This window comes from Scardinius erythrophthalmus, assembly GCF_964197995.2.
Source record: "Scardinius erythrophthalmus genome assembly, chromosome: 6".
In the NCBI taxonomy this organism is placed as follows: Eukaryota; Metazoa; Chordata; class Actinopteri; order Cypriniformes; family Leuciscidae; genus Scardinius; species Scardinius erythrophthalmus.
In genome coordinates this window covers 40,137,525-40,160,714 of record NC_138226.1, presented here as the reverse complement: position 1 = coordinate 40,160,714, position 23,190 = coordinate 40,137,525, and the positions used below count along the sequence as shown (strand labels likewise).

Genomic DNA, 23,190 nt, shown 5'->3' with positions numbered 1-23,190 from the left:
CCCCTGAGCAACGCACAGAAGCAGTGCAGGGTGAGACGTACAGCCAGCAACTCGAGGCAATTGACATGCCAAAGGCGCTGGGGTCTTGTCCAGGAGCCTGCGGCAGCATGTCCATTGCACATGGCGCCCTAGCCCATTATGGAGGCATCTGTTGATACAACAACATGCCAGGAAACTCGTTCTATGGGCACTCCAGCCCATAGAAAACTGAGGTTCGTCCACGGGGTGAAGGTCTGAAGGCAGTCACTGGGACTCGGAGCGTGCCTTGTTGCCATGCCCACCTCGGGACTTGATCGCGAAGCCAAAGCTGAAGCGGTCTCATATGAAGCAAGACGAGCGACGTTACTGCGGCTGCGGATGCCATATGCCCCAGGAGCCTCTGAAATAGTTTCAGTGGAAACGCACTCTTGCCCTCGAACTGACGAAGGCAAATTAGCAGTGACTGCGCGCGCACGCACATGGCGACCGAGTCGATTTCCATACCGAGAAAAGAGATCCTCTGCACGGAGCAGAGTTTGCTCTTCTCCCAGTTGACTCGAAGGCCCAGACAAGCTAGGTGCCGCAGCACTAGGTCCCTGTGTTCGCAAACCTTGTCTCGAGAGTGAGCTAGGATCAGCCAGTCGTCGAGAGGAACAAGGGCTGCCTCGACAACCTTTGTGAAGACGCGAAGAGACAGGGCTAGCCCGAAAGGGGGAACCGCGCACTGGTATGCCTGCCCCTCGAATTATATATATATATATATATATATATACTGGTATGCCTCATTTGCATATGTAAACATGACATTTCAGAAAACTTGTAATACAAAAAATGTCTGTCTCTATGTAAGTGAAAAACTGGAAAGGTTTTATGGTGATATCTATAACTTAAAATTTTTACCCTATCCACCTGTAGTGTTTTGGCTTTGAATAATGCACCTATTGTTTCAATGACAATTACAAGAAAATGGGACCCTTATTTCAATGTTATACGATGGATCCTTATTCAGGAGACATTGAACTTTCTAAAAATGTGGTATAACAACTTTTCCTCAAAAATGCCTACAGGGTTACACAATCTTGAAGATTCGGACCTGACTATAGTGATATACTGTTAAGTTTTTTAGCTTATATATATATATATATATATATATATATATATATATATATATATATATATATATATATATATATATAAAAAAACTAAAAAACTTAACAGTATAATAACTAGAAAATGAAGTTAGCCTGCCCACAGCTGGGTTAGTCACATGTAGGCCTGTACTGACCTGTCTGGCCACCTCTCTCAGGCACGCCACACCCTGCTGGAAGTTTGGGAATACCACAGAGCCGTACTTCTGATACTCGGGAACGGGTCGGATCTTCATTGTAACTTCAGTCACCACTCCCAGAGTTCCTAAAGAGCGAGACACATATACACCATTGGAATGTGTGGACAGATGGGAGTCACACCAGTATCACACCAGTATCACACCAAAGAGATTTGATCTGATTCAGTATTACAGTATCACACACAAGGGCTGAATATGTGTGCAGTTTGTTATGTGCATGATCTGAATAGTCCTTAACACCAACAACAGTCAGTCTGAGGGTTGTACGCAGCGCACACACACACACACACACACACACACACACACACACACACACACACACACACACACACACACACACACACACACACACACACACACACACACACACACACACACACACACACACACACACACACACACACACACACACACACACACACACACACACACACACACACACACACACACACACACACACACACACACACACACACACACACACACACACACACGAGAGGAACCCCTGACACTCTGCAGGAGATCTGAATGTTAATTTTCACCTGAACGCTCAAGTTTCTTCCACTACAAAAGGAAGCAAAGAGATTTACAGACTGTGTGTTCTGTGACATATAGCAGGTCAGTATCAAACGACACACTGGGGGGAGAGCAGAGTCACCGGGGCCCGGCGCAGCAGGCTTTCTGTCCCGAACCAGCATGACCTCTGACCCCGCAGGGGAAACCCTGCATCTGCTGCTTCTAGACTCATTACCGAAAGCCCAGAGCAAGAGAACATGTATGAGTGTGTAACAGTCCTGTGGAGAGTTTATACGACCCATCATTGAGACCGTATGCTGGATGAAGCTTTATGAGCAGAACATACCTCAGCATCAAAACGCCACTCATCCTCACCCTTCACTCATATTTTCAAAATCTATATATGGCAAAATCTATGGTTTTTGGAAGTAAAAACTATGAATTACCATACAATTTATAGTTATAAACAGTAAAAGTTTAACATCGTATTACATTTTACTGCATAATAATGTCAAATTTATGGCTTTTGGAAGTAAAAACTATGAATTACTGTATAATTTTGCGTGAAAAACTGTAAAAGTAAATGGTTTAACATCACATTATGTAATTTAACTGTAAGATCCTGCCAAATTTTAGTTTTTTGGAAGTAAAACTATGAATTAACATATAATTTACAGTGTAAAAACAGTAAAAGTAACTGGTTTAACATCACATTATGTGTAATTTTACTGTAAGATACTGCCATTTTACTGTAAGATACTGCCATAAGTAAAATACCAAAATACCAATACAAATGATGCTGAAAAACAGTGAAAGTAAATGGTTTAACAGCACATTACATGTAATTTTACTATAAAATACTGTCTAATTTATGTTTTTAAGGAAACTATGAATTACCATATATTTTACAGAGTAAAAACCGTAAAAGTAAATGGTTTAACATCACATTATATGTAATTTTAATGTAAAATAATGTCAAATTTATGGCTTTTGGAAGTAAAAACTATGAAATACTGTATAATTTATAGTGAAAACAGTAAAAAAGTAAATGGTTTGACATCACAATATATTTTACTGTATAATAATGTCAAATATATGGATTTGGAAGCAAAAAACTATGAAATACTTTATCATTTATGGTTAAACAGTAAAAGTGAACAGTTTAACATCAATTACTATAAAATAAGGTAGGAAAATCTTTAGGAATCTATGAATTACCATATAAATTATACTGAAAAACAGTAAAAGTAAATGGTTTAATAGTACATTACATGTAATTTTACTGTAAAATACTGTCTATTTTATGTTTTTTAGGAAACTATGAATTACCAAATAATTTCCAGTGCAAAAACAGTAAAAGGACATTCCCAGAAGTCCCTGAGTGACATCACATTTGATTATATTTCAATTGTTTGTTGTTCAAATTTTTGTTTTCAGTAATGTACATTAGGGTGTTTTGTTACAATTTATGTTATTTAGTTAATATTTATTGCATTATTTTAGTGTAATGTGTCTTATATCACTAAATGAAATATATCTTAAATACACTATCCTGTAATATCTGAAATATTGTCTCTCTTGAATTGTTTCTTTTTTACTGGATTCTGAATTTCTGAATTTTATTTATTATTTTTTTACAATAAATTGAACGGGTTATTTTTACAGTGATCATTATAACAAGAATTGTTCCAGGTTAAATACTGTACACCTTCTGTTCCACTACCCCAGTACAGAACAACTGCTCAATAGATTGAAAAGTGAAATTATTTTCACTTAAGTTGTATTTAACCCCCTGAGGTCGACGGTATCGCCGGCGATACCAGCTCGCTTTTTTTCAGTTCAGTTCAAAAGAAATTAATTTTGCTCTGTGGACTTTGATATTACAAGCAAGTTTCATACATCAATCGATTCTGTTAAATGTGTATTATTTTTGTGTATACTCACAATAAAAACAAAGTGTTGTGCTTTTTGCCAAATAAAGAAAAATAAACGTGATACGAGTTCTGCCTTCTATCTGTCAGTGTAGTCCATTCTGAAACGCGTCCGAAAATGAACAATAACTCAGCGAATACTCAGTCAAACAGGCAAACAGACATACAGGCATGAAGCTTGAATTCTCTTCTCTTAAATGAAGTAATTTATATAAAAAACAAATATTCTCATCTTGTGAAATCTGTATTAAAAGAGAGCGATTCCAGTCGACCTCATTACAACTAGCGCGCGCTATTCAAACGCAAATGAATGAGGCAATCCGCTCAATCCTGTGAACGCCCCCATATCAGCACGAGAAACACAAGTTTATTCAGATCATTACTTTAACACCGTCTCGTAGCGCTGTGAGGAATAACAATAATGAAAAAAGTACCTCAGAAGTGCGGGTATATCGAGGAGCGAGCTGAGGAATACTGTAAGTTTTTTTTCTTCTCACGTGAATCGGGTTTCTGTTTATGAATGAATGAACGGCAGAGATGCGCGCTGTTTACCACAGCTCGCAAAAAGACAGTTTAAATTTAAATTGCGTCTCTGTGTGAATGAATGATGATGTTTTAGCAAACTGTATTGCCGTACTGAGTTAAGTAAAAATCGACAGAAATATGTTGAAATAAAATGTAGACTATTTGTATAAGCAACGTTTTAAACTGAAAATTAACATTTATATGCCCTTATATTTCATAAAAACAACGTTACAGTCAGGCGTTTCTGTTTGTGTATGAATGTTTCGGTTTTAGCAAACTGTATTGCTACACTCAGTAAATATCGACTAAAATATGTTGAAATAAAATGTATTTGTATAAGCAACGTATTAAACTGCAAATTAACATTTATATTTCTTATAATAAAAATGAAAGACCTATGTTACAGACATATGAAAGACAACATTTCGTTGATTAGTTTTGGATAGATTATACATTTTTAATGTAAAATATCTGCCACCTCAAATAAGCTTTCAAATAAGTTTGCCAATATTTGCTTATGTTAAATATAATATGTTTTGTCAAAAATAAAGTTATCAAATAATCAATCAAATCCTTAACTTTGAAATATGTATGATAAAATGTATACTTTAGTTTTTACAAAGAAAGATTACACTTGAATTGTTGTAATTGTAACCTTTTTAATAAAAAAATATATTTACAAGGTAGATGTAAACAAACTATTAAAAGGTAAATATAAGCCTTTTCTTTAAATAACTTTTATTGTGTTTTATTATTGACAAATTTGGGGAGAGGATAAATATTCCAAAACTGAAAATACAGTATGAGAATTAACTGCACAATTACTAGACATGTTTTCCTTGGATATTATAGGCCAAATTGCAAGCACAATATGTGGAAACATTCTTGTGGCTCAGTGACTCACCTGAATGAAAGGCTAATTAAGTATGCAGGCCCCATTGTCTCCTCAGGTGTGAACCACTACATATACATGACCGTTGACGCCCACTCCGCATATGGCCTTTCCAAACAGAAAGTGCTTTGCAAAATTCAAATCAATGTATTGTGTTATGTGAATGATAAGGCAGGGTGATTTTCACTTCATTTTGAAGAAAAAACACTAGGCAATGACATATTTTAGACAAAAGCCTTATTGGCACATATTTAGAATGTGTTTTATGGCCTTATTTCAGAAACTTTAGTTTTTAGTTTTTTCAATAACCATGCATAAACATTATTCTCTCAAAAATGCAGACATGTACATTCTTGTTGCTCACATTTCATGGTAGCCCTGTTTGTGCTAAATAGTGTGTAATTTTTTTTTGCCATTAATATGTTTATAAGCAACTGAAAAAAGCAAAAATGTCAGGGCATGTCAGAACATCTCAAGGACCCCAAAAACACCTTAGACCCCAGAGGGTTAACCCAAAATATTCCTTGAAACGTAACAAAAACCCAGTTTACCATCAAACACACACCTCTGACACTAGAATCACGACCGCCGTAAAAAAACAATTCTGTCATCTGAAGTTTAGTGCGTCAAAGGGGAAAAAGTGAAATGTGTCCTTCTTTAGGATCTAAATGTCCCTGATATTACAAAGCCATTAAATAAGCCAGATGTCCCTCCTAATGGAATCATGAATGTTTAATTAATGCAGATTAAACCTGGGAAACAATCATCCTCCCACAAAGAATTCAGATGTGGCGTAAAGAGCTGCAGAACATTTAGCTAAATACAATGGTTATGGCCCATTTATATCACTTCAGGGCTTCATGAATGCCTTAATGAATTTTTAGAGAGACAAATTAATAATTATATAATTTCCTTTGGATGAGGGGATACTTTTAAACAGAATGGTGATGTGAAAAATATCAAGCACGTACTTCTGACCCGTTGCCCTGTCTAAAGAGAGTCTGTAAATATGTGTGAGAAACATTACCACATGAAAACATGAGAAACATCACCACTGTACAGTATGTCATACACTGTTAGTTAAACATGTTTCACTGCCCTCTACTGGCTAACGGGGACTAAATATGGCTTCAGTCACAATTTATATTTGAGGTAAACTCAGAGTTTAATTTGCTAAATTATCCATGGTTGAAATCCAAGAAAATTAATTATGGTTGGTCACTTGACGTATTGGTCAGATAGTCTCTTGCTGTATAAAAGTGCAGTTATTGCAGTTATCTCTGATAAAGAGGACTGTGTTTTTGAAATCCTATAGTGATTGATACAAACTCTCACTTCAGTACAAACGTATCCCTACTACCAGTGACCCGACCAATGTCAAAGTAACTTCCTTGTGCACACTGAGAAGAGGAGGCATAGAGAATCTGTGTCTGACCTTCAGTCTCCTAATGAAACCTTGAAGACTCATGATTAAACTTGCTTGATCCAGAGAAAGTAATGCTCGTTGTCATGAATACAAAAGCACTGTGATCAGATACTCCAGACTGAGATATTCAGGTACTTTGGTTCAGTAGAGTACATGTACAGTAGAGTATGCGTACAGTACAAATATAAATCTCCATAGAACGTGCAAAGCCCTATTTTTTCTTTGTACCCTCAAGATCACCATGCTCCTTGCCCCACTTAGTTTTACAGTCAATATTTTTTTTTGCCATTGTTTACCTCTATTTAGATATATTTTGTTTAATTATTTAGGGGACGAAATCAGAAAGGAAGACAAGTTGGGATTCAAACTCGGGTCACCTGAAGCGCAGCTGCAAACAGACATAGACTGTCATTTCACCTCAAAATCCAAAAGATGGAATAGAGTAATTTTACATAAGAAAAATTAAGACTATTAAACATTAGGAATTTGTGTTTAAAATGTGCTTAAAGAGATAATTCACCCAAAATGGAAAAATGTATTATCATTTACTCACCCTCATGTCGTTCCAAACCTGTATGAATTCCTTTTTTCTGATAAACAAAAAAAAAAAGCTAAAAAGATGGACCACATTGATTTCCATTGTATGGAAAAAAAATACTAATGGAAGTCAATGGGGTCCATCAACTGCTTGGCAAACCCTATTCTTCAAAATATCTTTTTTTTGTGTTCAACAGAAGAAAGAAACTCATACAGGCTTGGAACAACATGAGGGCGAGTAAATGATGACAGAATTATCATTTGTGGGTGAACAATCCCTTTAAGTGTCAAGATATATACAAATATATACCTTTGAGGTGAAATATGACCCAGACATGTTCATGAGATTCACAGATACACTCCTCACACACAGTGTGTCCGTACCTTCTGAGCCCATAATGAAGTGATGTATGTCGGGGCCAGTGGACATGCGAGGCCCCAGACAGCTCTTCTCAATCACTCCTCTAGGGGTCACCATCTTTATATGCACCACCTGGGAACACACCAGATCACAGGTAACATGATGAACACAAGACTGATGCGGCTAAAACACGTCTGAAGTGTGTGTGTGTGTGTGTGTGTGTGTGTGTGTGTGTGTGTGTGTGTGTGTGTGTGTGTGTGTGTGTGTGTTGAGAGACAGCAAGACATACCAGGTCCTCAATGTTGCCGTAGATGTTCTTCTTCATGCCCGAGGCACGGGTCGCCACCCATCCGCCCAGGGAACTGAACTCCATGGAGTCCGGCTCGTGGCCCGTACAGTAACCACGCTCATTCAACTACACACACATCACAGACACAAAACAACATCTTACTTACAAAGTATTTTTTTTCTAGTGCTGGGCAACGATTAATTGCGATTAAATGGCATCCAAAATAAAAGTTTGTTTACATAGTATATGTGTGTGTACTGTGTATAATTATTTTGTATATATAAATACACACACATGCATGTATATACTTAAGAAATATTTGCATGTATATACCGTATATATATTTATGCATAATTTATATTATATATTATATATAAATAAAACAAATTCTTAAATATATGCATGCATGTGTATTTATAAATACAAAATAATTATACACAGTACACACACATATACTATGTGTTTTCTTATGCCTGGTACACATTGTATGATTTTGGGCTGTCCCAGATGAAAGATAGCCAAACGTGGCATTTCTACGATTTCTGTGGCTCCTAAACGATGGTCCTACACATAGACTGTAAAGACATATGGGCGTAGTGTGCGTGACATCACCCGCAGTGTTTCCGAAGAGTATTTTTGAATCCCAAAGTGGGCGGAGCTGGCCGTATAAACAAAAATGTGCAGCTAGGCGGATTAGCTGAGGTGACGTGACGCTAACGCTAGCAGACAAACGGCTAGTAGTGACATCAGCGGCAATCCACCTGTCACTCAAGTGGCCACGCCCTTAATTATGCAGAACTTTAAGGCTTAATATCATTTAAATGGATGAGTTATAAAAAAATTCACCACCCTCACAGTCGTCATGAAGGGCAAAATTAGCTTTATAGACCAAAACCACTTTTTGTACCAGGCTGTAAACACGTTTTTTTTCCGCTGTAAAGTTGGGCGTTTTAACATGGGGGTCTATGGGATTGACTCTCTTTTGCAGCCTGTCTCTAGAGGCCAGACGATGAAGTGCAGTTTAAGTCACTTCTGTGTTAATTTCAAGAAAGAGAGAGACGGGAAGATGGCCGATTGGTCATACGTTGTACAGTGAGAGAGGTTCAAAGACAGCCGTTGTTACAGTCTTGCAACCAAAGATGGTATGTGATAGTTTTCTGACAGTGTCATAAATTTAGCATAACCATCACAACCTACATCTCCTGACTAGCCAATAAAAATGAGAACAGCGCAACATGGTGCTAAAACTTAAACCTACTTCCCTCAAGCTCCTTTCACAAGATTGTCATGCCAAGTTGTTCTCTTTTCCCTAGCCATGACCACATCCATGTTCTCCTCTTTCGCTTCCTCCTCTTTTTTTAACGCACATAAAAACCACATAAGTGCGATTCACCTTGCTCTGTTTGTTTAGCACTAGCACATGCTGATGACGTTTTATTCTTCATACTAACTTGTGTCGTAGCCAATAGGTGTCATCATCGTACAGTCCACATACATGTCGTACCCAAGTTTATTATATCCATGTCGTACAGTGTGATTGATAATGATGTTATATTATGGCAGACTTAAGCAAAATCATTAAGTACAATTATTCTGCTAAATTAGACTGTCCTTCATATAAAGTAAGGTTAATAGTTAGTGCTGCATATTATGATATATATATTGGGGCAACAAAAATTATACATACACATATAAACACCCCTGGATAAACAACAGCAGCTGGTGAACAGATGTTGAACATCATCGCTGCTACAACATCGTGTATTTTAACACAGCTGGATCACTGTCCTGACCAATCAGCATCCAGGACCAGGACGAGATCAGTTTCATAATAAAAATGTGAATGACAGTAAAACACAACAGCCTCGCAGGAAATGAGTTTCTGGATAAACACAAAAGTGCTGAAGCCTTATGGAGCGTTACAGATGTTTCCTGCGGTCAGACTCACAGTGTGTGTGTGTGTGTGTGTGTGTGTGTGTGTGTGTGTGTGTGTGAGAACGTGACAGCCGTATACCTGTGAGAGAGCTGATGGACTTATTGATCAGTCTCAGATAAAACACACGCTCCAGGTGATTTTATTAAGCAAACCCCCGAGAAATACAAACACACTTTAATGTTCCACCATCTGTCCGGCATCCCTCCACACACACACACACACACAGTGATGGGCATGTTTATGATGCATCTCACACACACACACACACACACAATACTACACCTCACCAGTAGCACCAGTGCCATTTTCGACATTAGTTTAATGGGACCATCTGCTGTGTGTGTGTGTGTGTGTGTGTGTGTGTGTGTAGACAGGAAGTCCCAAGCAAATGGCCTGTTTTTACCCTTCAGCATAAGCATGAATTTTGGGTTTCCGTGTTTTATGGGGACTTTCCATAAACATAATGGTGTTTATACAGTACAGAATGTATATTTTCTCTCCTTACACTAACTCTACCCCTAAACCTACCCATTACGTACACACACACACTAACCCGACTCCTAAACCTACCCATCACACACACACACTAACCCGACCCCTAAACCTACCCATCACACACACACACACACACACACTAACCTGACCCCTAAACCTACACATCACACACACACACACTAACCCGACCCCTAAACCTACACATCACACACACACTAACCCGACCCCTAAACCTACCCATCACTCACTCTCTCACACACACACACACACACACACACACACACACACACACACACACACACACACACACACACACACAAACTCTACCCCTAAACCTACACATCACATAAACTCTGCATCACTCAGTCTTTTATAAGCTGTTTTCCTCATGGGGACCAAACAATGTCCCCACAAGGACAAGGATTTCTGGTATTACTATCCTTGCAGGGACATTTAGGGAATATCTGAACCACACACACAATAAATATATACACACAAAGGACTGTGCAGAAAGCTGTTGTGAAATCAGTGTGTGGATCAATGACCTGTCTCTCCAGATCCTGTCCGATGATCCCAGCCTCCACATGAGCCGTCAGATTCTTCTCATCAATCCACAGTATTCGGTTCTGAAGGAGAGGGACACACAGCAGAAGATAACAGGTCACTCCTGGACTCATTTATCGGTCATGATCACAGCTCTTTCCAGGAAATAAGCCACAAAACAGCCAACTCTTTATTCCTCCGTGTCTGAGGTTCACACAACCCTGTTACCAAAGTGTTTCAAATTAAAGTTTAAATGAGGGTTTCAAAGTATATTTAGAAAATCTTGTTTCAGGCATTCTCAGAACCGTAGTTTAATTTTGTTATTTTAATTTCTAACAATAAACACTGAATAAACGTCACAATTAAATAGTGGAAAAGTGGAAAACTTAGAGCAAAAACATGGGAAACAGAGCTGAGCGCTTGAGCTTGAGGAACGCAGTCACATTGGAGAAAATAAAACAGAAAACGTAATGAAACTATGTTGGATTCACTACCATTTAAGTTTGTGGTCGGGTTTGCTGCATTTATTTGATCAAAAATACAGTAAAAACAGCAATATTGTGAAATATTATTATAATTTAAATGAGCTGTTTTCTGTGTGAATATATTGTTAAAGTGTAATTTATTCCTGAGATCAAATCTGAATTTCCAGCATCATTACTCCAGTCTTCAGTGTCACATGATCCTTCAGAAATCATTCACTCAATCAACTGTGATACTTTTTTTTGGATTCTGTGATTCCCGTGAAAGTAAAAAAATAAAACCGCATTTATTTGAAATAGAAATCTTGTGTAATTTCTTTACTGCCACTTTTGATCAATTTAACGCATCCTTACCGAATAAAAGCATTAATTTCTTTCAAAGATAAACAATTTAATGGTAGTGTATGCTTTTGTTCATTAAAAATAAATAATATATGTTAAAATAATATATATATTAAACCAATACAAGTCAGAAACAAACAGCCATGATCCGACGTGACTCTAAATCCACATAATTATAAAGGCACTAAAGACGGACTGTTGGATACAGTAATCGTTCAGGAAACCCACAGACTAGCTGAATATGCAGGATAAAACAGCATGTGCATGTGGCCAAAGACAGTCAAATGTGAGATACACAATGCAATACAGTAGAGAACAGCTTATAAACACAAACAGCAGAGGTGTGTGTACAGAAGACCAGTGAAAATGACTCTAATCGGCTGGAATGAGAGCGAGAGCGAGATTTAGATTAAAGTGCAGTGATGTCAACACTGTGAGCCTCAAACCACGTCAAACTCGTTCACTGCTGCTAAACTCAGCCCACATATCTGAGCTAAGACCGACAGAGGTCACTGTGTGTGTGTGTGTGTGAGTGTGTGTGTACCACAAACCACACTAACACAACCGCTGCAAACCATCTCCTCTGACACAGATAATCGTGACTTTCCTCTAGTGAAAAACCAGCACATTTCCTCAAGTGAACAATACAAACACACACACACACACACACACACACACACACACACACAATCACACCTTTGCTTCAGCTGGTGTGTTTCAGGCGTTCTGACTATCAAGCAGGTTTTGTCCCACAGGATTAAACGCTCTTCAGGAAACCACAGTTGTCTCCGCCCCTCCACTATCAATCACTCACAGCGCTCATAAACAACCTCACCGCTCACGACACACTGCCTTTCATGTGCACGACCCCTGACCCCGCGACCCCGGCACAGGTCAGCCAACGACAGAGCCGCAGATGAAGTATGCGGAGAGAGGAGAAAACCAGAGAGAGAGAGAGAGAAGAACAGACAGGTAGAGAGAACAGAGAGAGCTCTGCGTGTGTGTACGTTTAATATACACACCGTGAATACACACACACGCGTCACACCTGTAAGTGTGCATGTGTTGGTGCAAACACTCACCATTTGAGATGTGTCCAAAGAAACAATGGAGCGAGTCTCCTCATGAGGGCACTCAAGAGCACTGGACACACTCGTGCCACCTGAGAGAGAGAGAGAGAGAGAGAGAGAGAGAGAGAGAGAGAGAGAGAGAGAGAGAGAGAGAGAGAGAGAGAGAGAGAGAGAGAGAGAGAGAGAGAGAGAGAGAGAGAGAGAGAGAGAGAGAGAGAGAGAGAGAGAGAGAGAGAGAGAGAGAGAGAGAGAGAGAGAGAGAGAGAGAGAGAGAGAGAGAGAGAGAGAGAGAGAGAGAGAGAGATTTAATATTCTCTGTAGAATTTCTGTTCTCCTCAGAAATCTCAAAACTACACACGCAATTTAACAATATTTTACGATTATATATGTACAGATATAAAATGTTAAATAAGAATACCACAATGATTGAAATAAAATCGGAATAAATAAGTAAATTAGATGCAACTATATTTTGTATCCTGTTAAAACACTAATGTTCTGTCGCATACATCGCACATCACATTTAGACAACTAAGAACAATTAAAGGAATAATTAAAAAAATAAGTATTTAATGGATTTAGGTTCATGTTCTGAATACTTTAAATTGATACTTTAAACTGAAATTATTAGATGAATTACACTTCTTTTTAAAAGGGGTTTCTTTTCACCAAGGCTGCATTTATTTGATCAAAACCACAATAAAATAGTGTGATATTATTAGAGTATAAAATAGCTATTTTTCTATGTGAATATATAGTAAAGTGTAATGTATTCCTGTGATCAAAGCTGAATGTTCAGCATCATTACTCCAGTCTTCAGTGTCACATGATCCTTCAGAAATCACTCTAATATGATGATTTGATGATCAAAAAACATTTATGATTATTATCAATATTGAAAACATTAATATTGCTGCTCCAGATTTGCGTGGAAGCCATGGTTTCCACAAAACATTTTTTCTTATTTTCAAAATTATTTGAAAACCAAAGTACACTTGGTTTACACTTTTCTTTTAAGGTGTCTTTGTTAAACTATAATTCTGTATTTAAGTACTGAGTAATATGAAGTAACTACATGTACTCACTACAGGGCTAGGGTTAATTGCGTGTAATTGTGCATAACTTGTGAAGGTACTCGCCTCCGTAGGGGATCAGGCAGACGTTGTGTTTACAGGCCAGATCCACGATCTTCTCCACATCACTGTGACAGCCTGACGAAACCAAACACACTTATGACACACACACACACACACCACCTCCATATCAGTCATAACATACAACCCTTACGCGTAAAGCACCGTTCAAAGGTTCGGGGTCGGAAAGATTTAAAAAAAGAAGTTTTTTAAAGAAGTCATTTTTTCAGAAAATCGTGATACATTTTTTTCGGGATTATTTGATGAACAGAAAGTTCAAAAGAATGTTAAATATAAATCTTTTATGACATTCTAAATGTCTTCATATATTAGGGCTGAGAAATGATTAAATCGCATCCAAAATAAAAGTTTGTCCTACATAATGTATGTGTGTACTGTGTATAATTATTTTGTGTATATAAATACACACACATGCATGTATATGTTTATGATTTATATATATATATATATATATATATATATATATATATATATATATATATATATATATATATATATATATATATATATATATATATATATATATATATATATATATATATATATATATATATATATATATGAAGAGTTCAGATGCAAAAGCCTCTAAGTGCCATCTGAAATTTTCTTCTAGAATGATCATTTTTATCAAGCTCGTATAATTAAGTTCAGTAGTTTCACTTAAATGACAATTAATAGGTCATTTTCATTGCTATTTAAGTGAAATTACTGAACTTAAATATACGAGCTTGTTAAAAATGATCATTCTAGAAGAAAATTTCAGATGGCACTTAGAGGCTTTTGCATCTGAACTCTTCATATATATTTATATATTTATTTATTTCAGTATATACATACAAATATTTCATAAATGTATACATGCATGTGTGATAATGTCCCGTGGGATCTGATTGGACGGTGGACACAGGTCATTTCAGAGGCAGAGAAAGTGACTTTTCTTCAAGATTATGAAAAGGAGGATTTTCTGAAGGAGACTGCGAGGGAGACCGGACGGCGTGATGATGGGACGGGTGAATTCTCCGAGAGGGAGGACATGATTTGCTGGCCGCTTGGGTTTTCTCCTAATCAAAGCTGGGCCGTTAATCAGAGCTGCTGAATGGGTGCTGTCAGGAATCCACCAATCAGAGAGCAGCCCGAGTCTCACTGGATGGAAGACGCCCCTTTCCCTCTAATGAAAGCAGCTTCTCATGAATATTAATGAGCAAACTGAGGCCGTCACTCACTGGGCCAAACCACCATGTCGGGCACGCGTCCGATCCTCCCCTCGCGCAGGGCAAAGATCTCGTGCAGGCAGTGACCTGAGGAGGAGGAGAAACACTGTCAGAAACACATGAACATGAACGAACGAATGAATGAATGAATGAGGCATTTATATAGCGCTTTCATATGTACTACTGTACACCCAATATAAACATCCAGTAACTAAACCAAAATAAACTCAATCTTTTGTGATATGAACACATGACTTATATATAGGTAGCATATAGTAATGCTCTAACCTCTCAATAAAATATACTAGTTGGGAGCAAGTATGATTATTTTAAGAAATCACTGCTTTTTTTGAGCAAGGATATATTAAAGTGATCAAAACTTACAGTAAAACATTTATAATGTTGCTAAAGACAAACAAATCATGTTTTCCACAAAAATATGAAGCAGCACAACTGTTTTTAACACTGATAATAATCATAAATCTTTCGTGAGCATCAAATCATCATATAAGACTGATTTCTGAAGGATCATGTGACACTGAAGACTGGAGTAATGATGCTGAAAATGCAGCTTTGATCACAGGAATAAATTACAGTTTAACAATATATTCACATAGACAACAGTTATTTTAAATGGTTATAATATTTAATTGTTTTTCCTGTATTTTTGATCAAATAAATATAGCTTTAGACTTCTGTACACTGATTAATATATTCAATTATAAAATATTATAGTGTTTTGATTACATTTAAAAAAAAAAAACATTATTCTAATTTATTTTAGCTTCAGCAGTTCTATCACAATCTAACAAACTCCCTTTTAGGAAATTTTGTGATAAAAAAAAGAAAGAATGAATTTATTTCACCCCTAAATCAAAAGAAAACCAAAACTTATTATAGTTTGCATAAATAAAACCTATTTTAGGACCATTATAATTTTTAGGATCATCACATTTTAATAAGAAATGTATATTAAAATAAGCAGAATTTCTGTATGAAACAAATTTCCCACGGTGAAATATGAGGGAATGCTTGACAAAATTCTTATGCATGCTTGGAAAATTGCTAAAACTTCTTTCTGCCAAACACAACGTTGTTTACCATGCGCTCGGAAAACCCGGTCCTCCGGGTCATGTGACGCGGACACACCCGCCGCTTTCAGATCCTCCACGAAGGGCTCGTTCAGGTTAGGAGGAGCGACTGCACTTAAATTCAGAGTGGGCTAGAGGAACACACACACATATCATATTACACACACAATCACACAACACAAGAGTCAGACACACAGCTGTCTGAAACACACTCCACTTACTGCGGCAGGAGATCTATGCTGTAAACTGGCTCCAAACGTGCCCTCAAACCAGTCCTTCAGACTCGGCAGGATCAGCCCACTCAACCGATACCTGAAACCAGCAAACACACTTCACGAGTCCAGCACCTGCAAACTGACACTGCACCGTTCCCTAAATCTGCATTTCCCATGCAAGTCTATACAAAACATGTAATATGAGGGTAAATACTTTACTGTTATTATAGGAATTTGGATTTTTTTCTTTTAGGATTTTTGTTCTTAATTAAATTCAATTGTAAACCAATTGTAAACCATTATTAACTCAAAACTATTTAAATAAATCTTTTACACACTCTCTCTAAGCTTAACCTGTCAGATGTGTCCTTGTGTTCAGTTTTCCAGCCACTAGATGGCGTGAGCACATCACACTCCACTAGGAAAAACTGAAGAGACTAAGCTCCTACCGAATGTAAATATGATATATATTTAAAACCCAAGTAAAACAATATTATAACAATATTGTTTAAAACAAAACAAAAATTATAAAGTTTCCCACAAAAATATTAAACAGTGATAACCACCAAGTACCAATAATAATTGATCACCAAATCATCATATTAGGATGATTTCTGAATGATCATGTGACACTGAAGACTGGAGTAAAGATGAAAAACACCTTGTGGAAATGATTCTGAAGATTTTCTTTGCATGTGCTATATGATGTTTCAATCTATAGACATGTTCTGTGAATGACATTTCTGTGTGAAGGAGGCATATGGCAGTGAGAGCACATCATCTGTGTGTGTGTGTGTGTGTGTGTGTGTGTGTGTGTGTGTGTGTGTGTGTGTGTGTGTGTGTGTGTGTGTGTGTGTGTGTGTGATGAAGCAGCACCGCTCTGTCTGTACAATTACACAGAGTGTGTGTGTGTGTGTGTGTGTGTGTCCTTGAGACTGTGGTAAACATCTCTGTCCAGACCCGTCTCATGAAAGCCACAACACTGCGTGAAACTCAAGTGCACTATAGCAATGTTGGGAAAGAACAATGACACGTTTCAAAACAACAACGCACAAAATCCACATTGCATAGCTAGACATATCACGTGCACATGTCACAATACAGAAAATAATAGTTTAAAAAAGCGCTATACAAATAAATGTGAATTAAACTGGTCTACTCTGCTCTGATTGGTCAGATGACGCAGTCTGTTGTGATTGGTCTACTCTGCTCTGATTGGTCAGATGACCCAGTCTGTTTTGACTGATCTACTCTGATTGGACAGATGGCCCAGTCTGTTGTGATTGGTCAAGTCAAGTCAAGTCAACTTTATTTATATAGCGCTTTTCACAATACAGATTGTATCAAAGCAGCTTCACAGTATTAAATAAAATAGTACATCAGTGTTTGTTTCTGGTGTAAAACATCCACGTTTGGTAATGCTGATCAATAGCACTGGTGAATCGATTAATCAAATTAAGTGTCCCCAACTGAGCAAGCCAAAGGCAACAGTGGCAAGGAACTGAAAAACTCCATCATGTGACCTAATGGAGAAAAAAAAAAAACCTTGGGAGAACCCAGGCTCAGTCGGGGGCCAGTTCTCCTCTGGCGTTTATGAAGTAGAGACCGGATTAAACTGTAAGATTAAAAATGTTATATAAATGCCTGGCTGAAGAGATGCGTCTTTAATCTAGTTTCAAACTGGGAGAGCGAGTCTGAGCAACGAACAGTATCAGGAAGGCTATTCCAGAGTTTTGGAGCTAAATGTGAAAATGCTCTCCCTCCTTTGGTGGATCTGGATATCCTAGGTATGACCAAAAGCCTCGAATTTAGTGATCTTAAAGAGCGCGATGGATTATAGGGCGATAGAAGATCCGTTAAATAAACTGGAGCTAAGCCGTTTAGGGCTTTATAAGTCAGTAGCAATACCTTGTAATTAATACGGAACTTTATAGGTAACCAATGTAGTGATGATAGAATTGGTGTTATATGGTCAAATTTTCTTGATCTAGTAAGAACTCTAGCGGCGGCATTTTGGACTAACTGTAGCTTGTTTATTGAGGATGCAGGACAACCAGCAAATAAAGCATTACAGTAATCTAGTCTCGAGGTCATGAATGCATGAACTAACTTTTCTGCATCAGAAACTGATAGCATATTACGTAGCTTAGCAATGTTTCTAAGGTGGAAAAAGGCTGTTTTTGTAACATATGAAATATGATTTTCAAAAGACAAGTTACAATCTAATATAACACCCAGGTCTTTTACTGTAGAGGATGAAGTAACAGGACATCCTACTATGTTAAAGTTGTATTGTGAGAGGTTTTGTGGGTGGTGTTTTGAACCGATGATTAGTACCTCTGTCTTATCTGGATTTAATAAAAGAAAATTGCGCGTCATCCAAAATTTTATATCTTTAACACACTCTGTCAATTTGGATAATTTAGCGTTTTCATCCGGCCGTGATGAAATATATAGTTGAGTGTCATCAGCATAACAATGGAAACTAATTCCATGTTTCCTTATAATATTTCCAAGTGGCAGCATATATATTGAGAATAATAGAGGGCCTAACACAGATCCCTGCGGCACTCCATAGTTTACTGAAGTTATGATCGATTTTTCTCCGTTTAAATAGACAAAATGGTAGCGGTCAGATAGGTATGATCTGAACCAGCTTAATGCTTGTCCTTGAACACCGGTATAGTTTTGTAGCCGATCTAAGAGTATTGTGTGATCTATAGTATCGAACGCAGCACTAAGATCAAGTAAAACTAGTATTGAGAAACAGCCTTGGTCAGAAGCTAAGAGTAAATCATTTGTGATTTTAACGAGCGCAGTTTCAGTGCTATGATGCGGCCTGAACCCAGACTGAAACTTTTCATAGGTGTCATTTTCTTGCAAGAAAGAGCCCAGTTGGGCAGACACAACTTTTTCTAGTTGTTCATTGGTCTACTCTGCTCTGATTGGTCAGATGACCCAGTCTGTTGTGATTGGTCTACTCTGCTCTGATTGGTCAGATGACCCAGTCTGTTGTGATTGGTTAACCGCTTGAAGCGCTTGTTGAAAACAAAATGCACTTGATATGCAGAGATACGAACAGTAACGATGGGGTCGGTTTGACCATATCAATCTCATCAAACTTTAAACTGAATTAACAGAATTCAATACATTAACAATTAACATCCTGACTATATGCTCTTGTATTCCTCAGCAAAAAGAAAGTCATACAGACATCAAGGTGAGTAAAGGATGACAGAACTGTCTATTTTTGGGATTGTAGTGCACTCAGTTCTGCTTAACACATTTATATCATGTTGAAATCCACTCTGAACAATTCTGCATGTTTTCCCCAGAACAGATATATCGATATAAAACGGAAATATCTGAGTCTAAAGGGTATTTGTTTGGTGCATCGTACTCACCGTTTGCCTGTGAACTCTGCTTGACCCTTTTTATTAAACAGGAACCTGGAGTCACTGTAACCCCAGCCATTCCACTTCATGACCTCCTGCCTGAAAGAAACAGAGGCCACGAGTTTACATGCTGTTTAACAATGTCAACGTATATTCAATGACATGCAACCTTTGTCTTGCACGTCTGCAAATATAATATTCAATTACAGTGACCTGCAGAGATTAACCACTTCTGTCTTTATAGTCATATAGGTCATATAGGTCACAGCATAGTCATATAGGTCACAGCATTCACTTCTGCTCAGAGTGAAGAGAGCTTCGGATAAGAAACACTTTAAATAAGAGAAGTCAGAAGTTAAAATATATTTCCTGCTGTCTTTATCTAGTCTCTGCATGATAGGATGCCAAAAAACAGCACTATTTTAAGTGCACTAAACAAAGTCTGCTGTCTGGCAAGTTTAAATGTATTAGTTTATTAGCCATAAACTTCTGTTTAAAAAAAATATACATGTGACATTTTTTACAAACATTTAAGAATATATCTTCATTTTTACACGCCTGTATGGTCAAAAATTATTTTACAATATTTCTAAATAATAATAAATTGTTAATGTTGAGAGTAAAATTGTAGTTTAACAATACATTTAGCAAAATACTGTTATGATTTTCTTTATTAAATTATGTCTAAATGTTTTCTCACTCAATGTATTTGTGTTTTTACAATGGGGGGATTTTGTTGCTTACATACAGCACAAGGAGGCTTCGAATTGAATTTACAAATAAGTAAACAGTTATTAATAAAATAACAAAAATATACAAGTTACAAATGATAGCACAAGTAAATACAATAGAATAAAGAGACAAATGAAATAAACAACATTGCTTTAAAGTTGCTCTAAGCGATGTCACGTGTTTTTTAGGCCGAAACATTTTTTGTCACATCCAGCAAACATCTCCTCACTATCCGCTAGCTGCCTGTCCCCTGAACACACTGTAAAGAAAGGCGGTCTCTGTAGACAGCCCAGGCTCCACAAACGGCAACAAAAACAAACTGGCCCAGCCTGGACCACGAAACATAACAAACAGTGTTCCAGCCAATAATAATATTAATAATTTTCATATGGCCGACACACGACCAAAGAGACGACGTTCCGATGAACAAATAGCAAAGAAGAGGGAAAAAGGAGAAGGAATGTGGGAAGTCCCAAATTTACTTCGGAAAAGCCTTCGAAAGGTGGCGAGAATTCCGCCGGCAGAAAGGCTTCCAATCCGACATTCAGGTAACTCTGGTTCAGCTGGACAGGCGGGTAAATCCAGTCTGCCATTCATGACTGTTTCAGGAAGCACGGAAGGGAGGGGGAGGGGGAGAGTGAGGGGAGGGGATGAGCTAGCCTCCGTTTTGTTTGACAATACTTTGAACGTCAACAAGAAGTGACGTCACCAACATCGCTTAGAGCACCTTTAAGTTTTTCAGGTGGGTCTAACAGTATCAGGTAAGAAATAAAGAACTGAACAAAGTAATCAAATGTAAAATAACACCATATAGTCTTAATTGTATAAATTAAATACAGATGAATGCTTACAATTAAAGTTACAAAAGTTTGATTTGACAAAAGTGATTTTCTCTTTGTCTTTTGCTGTTTGATTAACATTAATGACATAGACGACAGCAGGTTTATGAGGCTGCTGTGAATGCACAGATCCAATATACTGATACACATGTATCTGCTTTCCCAACTCGCTTAAGACATAGACATAACCACTGTGTTTAGGTGAATACTCGCCAAGACCGGCATTTAGACATCATTTTGTGTGTATTTGGGCAGTTAAACTAAAAAAACTAAATTTGGCACTCGTGATCTGTTTGAGAGGCGGCTTTATGTGTGCGCACTTCGAGTACATTATGGTTTGAAACATCCCCCCACGTCAAATTCTCCTTAAGTTAAGAAACCTCTTAGTTATAGTTGTGAGGATATCATCACTAAGGGTTTTCTTGCAACAGGCTCCACGTGTCTAGGTAAGGCTCAGGTCCCAAAGACCAGTCGCTCAGAAAAATAACCGCACACCTCTCCTGTCTTTTCTCGAACCATAAGCATGATCAATAGTAATTGTAAAGATTGCCTTAGAAAACAGCACTAACTAAAGCACACGTTCCTTCCTCCAGGACTGAGCACAGCTGTGATCTCTAGAGCGGTGAGCCTGCTGCGAGACTCACACTAAACACATGCTGTTCGTGCGCACAAGCATGAGTGGCTGATCAGAGGAGGGAACCTTCTGGATCTTCTGACAAACAGCCCCTCAAACTCTCAATACAGACACTGAACACTTCTCTACAGCAAAGCAGACAAAAATGTGACCACTCCAGACAAACCTAACAAGAAGACGGAAACAGAGACAAACAGAGAGGCGTTCTCTAAATCAGTTGGAGTAGAAACGTTTCACTGGAATACCATGGGGGAAAACTGCCATATATACACCGCCATTTTCTGTCATCTCATAATTTTTTGATAATTTGGGCAATTTTGTTGCAATAACTTGCGTTCAGCACAGAGATATTTTATTTGAATCGTTTGACTACACTTACAAAAAAAGACAAGTAAACAGTCAGTCGTAAAATAAGAACAAATAACCTAATTGCAAATGATAGCATATGGAATAAAGAGACAAATGAAATAAACATGACTAGGTTTTCAGGTGGGTCTAACAGTAGTATTCAGGTAAGAAATTTTACAGAAAGGAAAGCAGTCATATGTAAAATAACACTGGATAATCTTCACTGTATAAATTAAATTCAGATTAATGCTTACAAGTTACAGCAGCAGGTTTATGAGGCTGCTGTCACTTTAAGAGCTTAAGCCTGGATCTAATATACTAATAAACAACATGCTTTTCCTCTCAACTATTTATGTTCCAAAACTGACTGTATTTACCCGAATACTTGGCAAGACGGCATTTTGACATAATTTTGTGTGTGTATTCGACAGTTTAAGTGCAATTAGCCACGAATAAAAGTTTGGTCGTCGCAAGCTGTTTGAGAGGGGGCTTTAAGTGCACGGCACTTACATAAATTAGTGCATGCACTTTTGTTGTGAGCGCGAAACCTGTGATAATGACTAAAATTATGATACAGCCACTATTCAACTGGAGCAAAGAGTGACAGGAGGAGGGTGTGTGTCAATTCACCGTTGGAGAGAAGAAAGAGAGAGAGAATGCAGAGCTGGTATCGGTGTATCTATACTGCTGAAAATGAGTACTGGAACCGTTTCAGATATTTCAGTATCGATACATATCGAAATATCGATATTTGTTGTCAACACAAGCAGAGTCTAATAATAGACACTAACAAACCCTAAATATACCCTCAATGACCCACAAAAACATTCAGCCTATGTGTTTTCACTCCTGCAGACATAGTTATACAGTGCGTGACAAGTGGAAGGAACCCGTCTCAT

The 23,190-nt window shown here is 37.7% G+C and overlaps 1 protein-coding gene across 1 annotated transcript in view; it reads right to left on the bottom strand.

Moving 5' to 3' along the window:
* agps (alkylglycerone phosphate synthase) overlaps positions 1-23,190 on the bottom strand; it is a 52,662-nt gene that overhangs the window by 25,403 nt on the left and 4,069 nt on the right. The window contains exons 2-11 of the mRNA XM_081369520.1: positions 19,748-19,837; positions 16,350-16,440; positions 16,139-16,259; positions 15,050-15,124; positions 13,812-13,883; positions 12,685-12,764; positions 10,781-10,861; positions 7,805-7,930; positions 7,539-7,647; positions 1,265-1,392 (exon numbers count right to left, since the gene is read on the bottom strand). Coding sequence (XP_081225646.1) covers positions 1,265-1,392; positions 7,539-7,647; positions 7,805-7,930; positions 10,781-10,861; positions 12,685-12,764; positions 13,812-13,883; positions 15,050-15,124; positions 16,139-16,259; positions 16,350-16,440; positions 19,748-19,837 — 973 coding nt within the window. The remainder of the gene's footprint in view (positions 1-1,264; positions 1,393-7,538; positions 7,648-7,804; positions 7,931-10,780; positions 10,862-12,684; positions 12,765-13,811; positions 13,884-15,049; positions 15,125-16,138; positions 16,260-16,349; positions 16,441-19,747; positions 19,838-23,190) is intronic.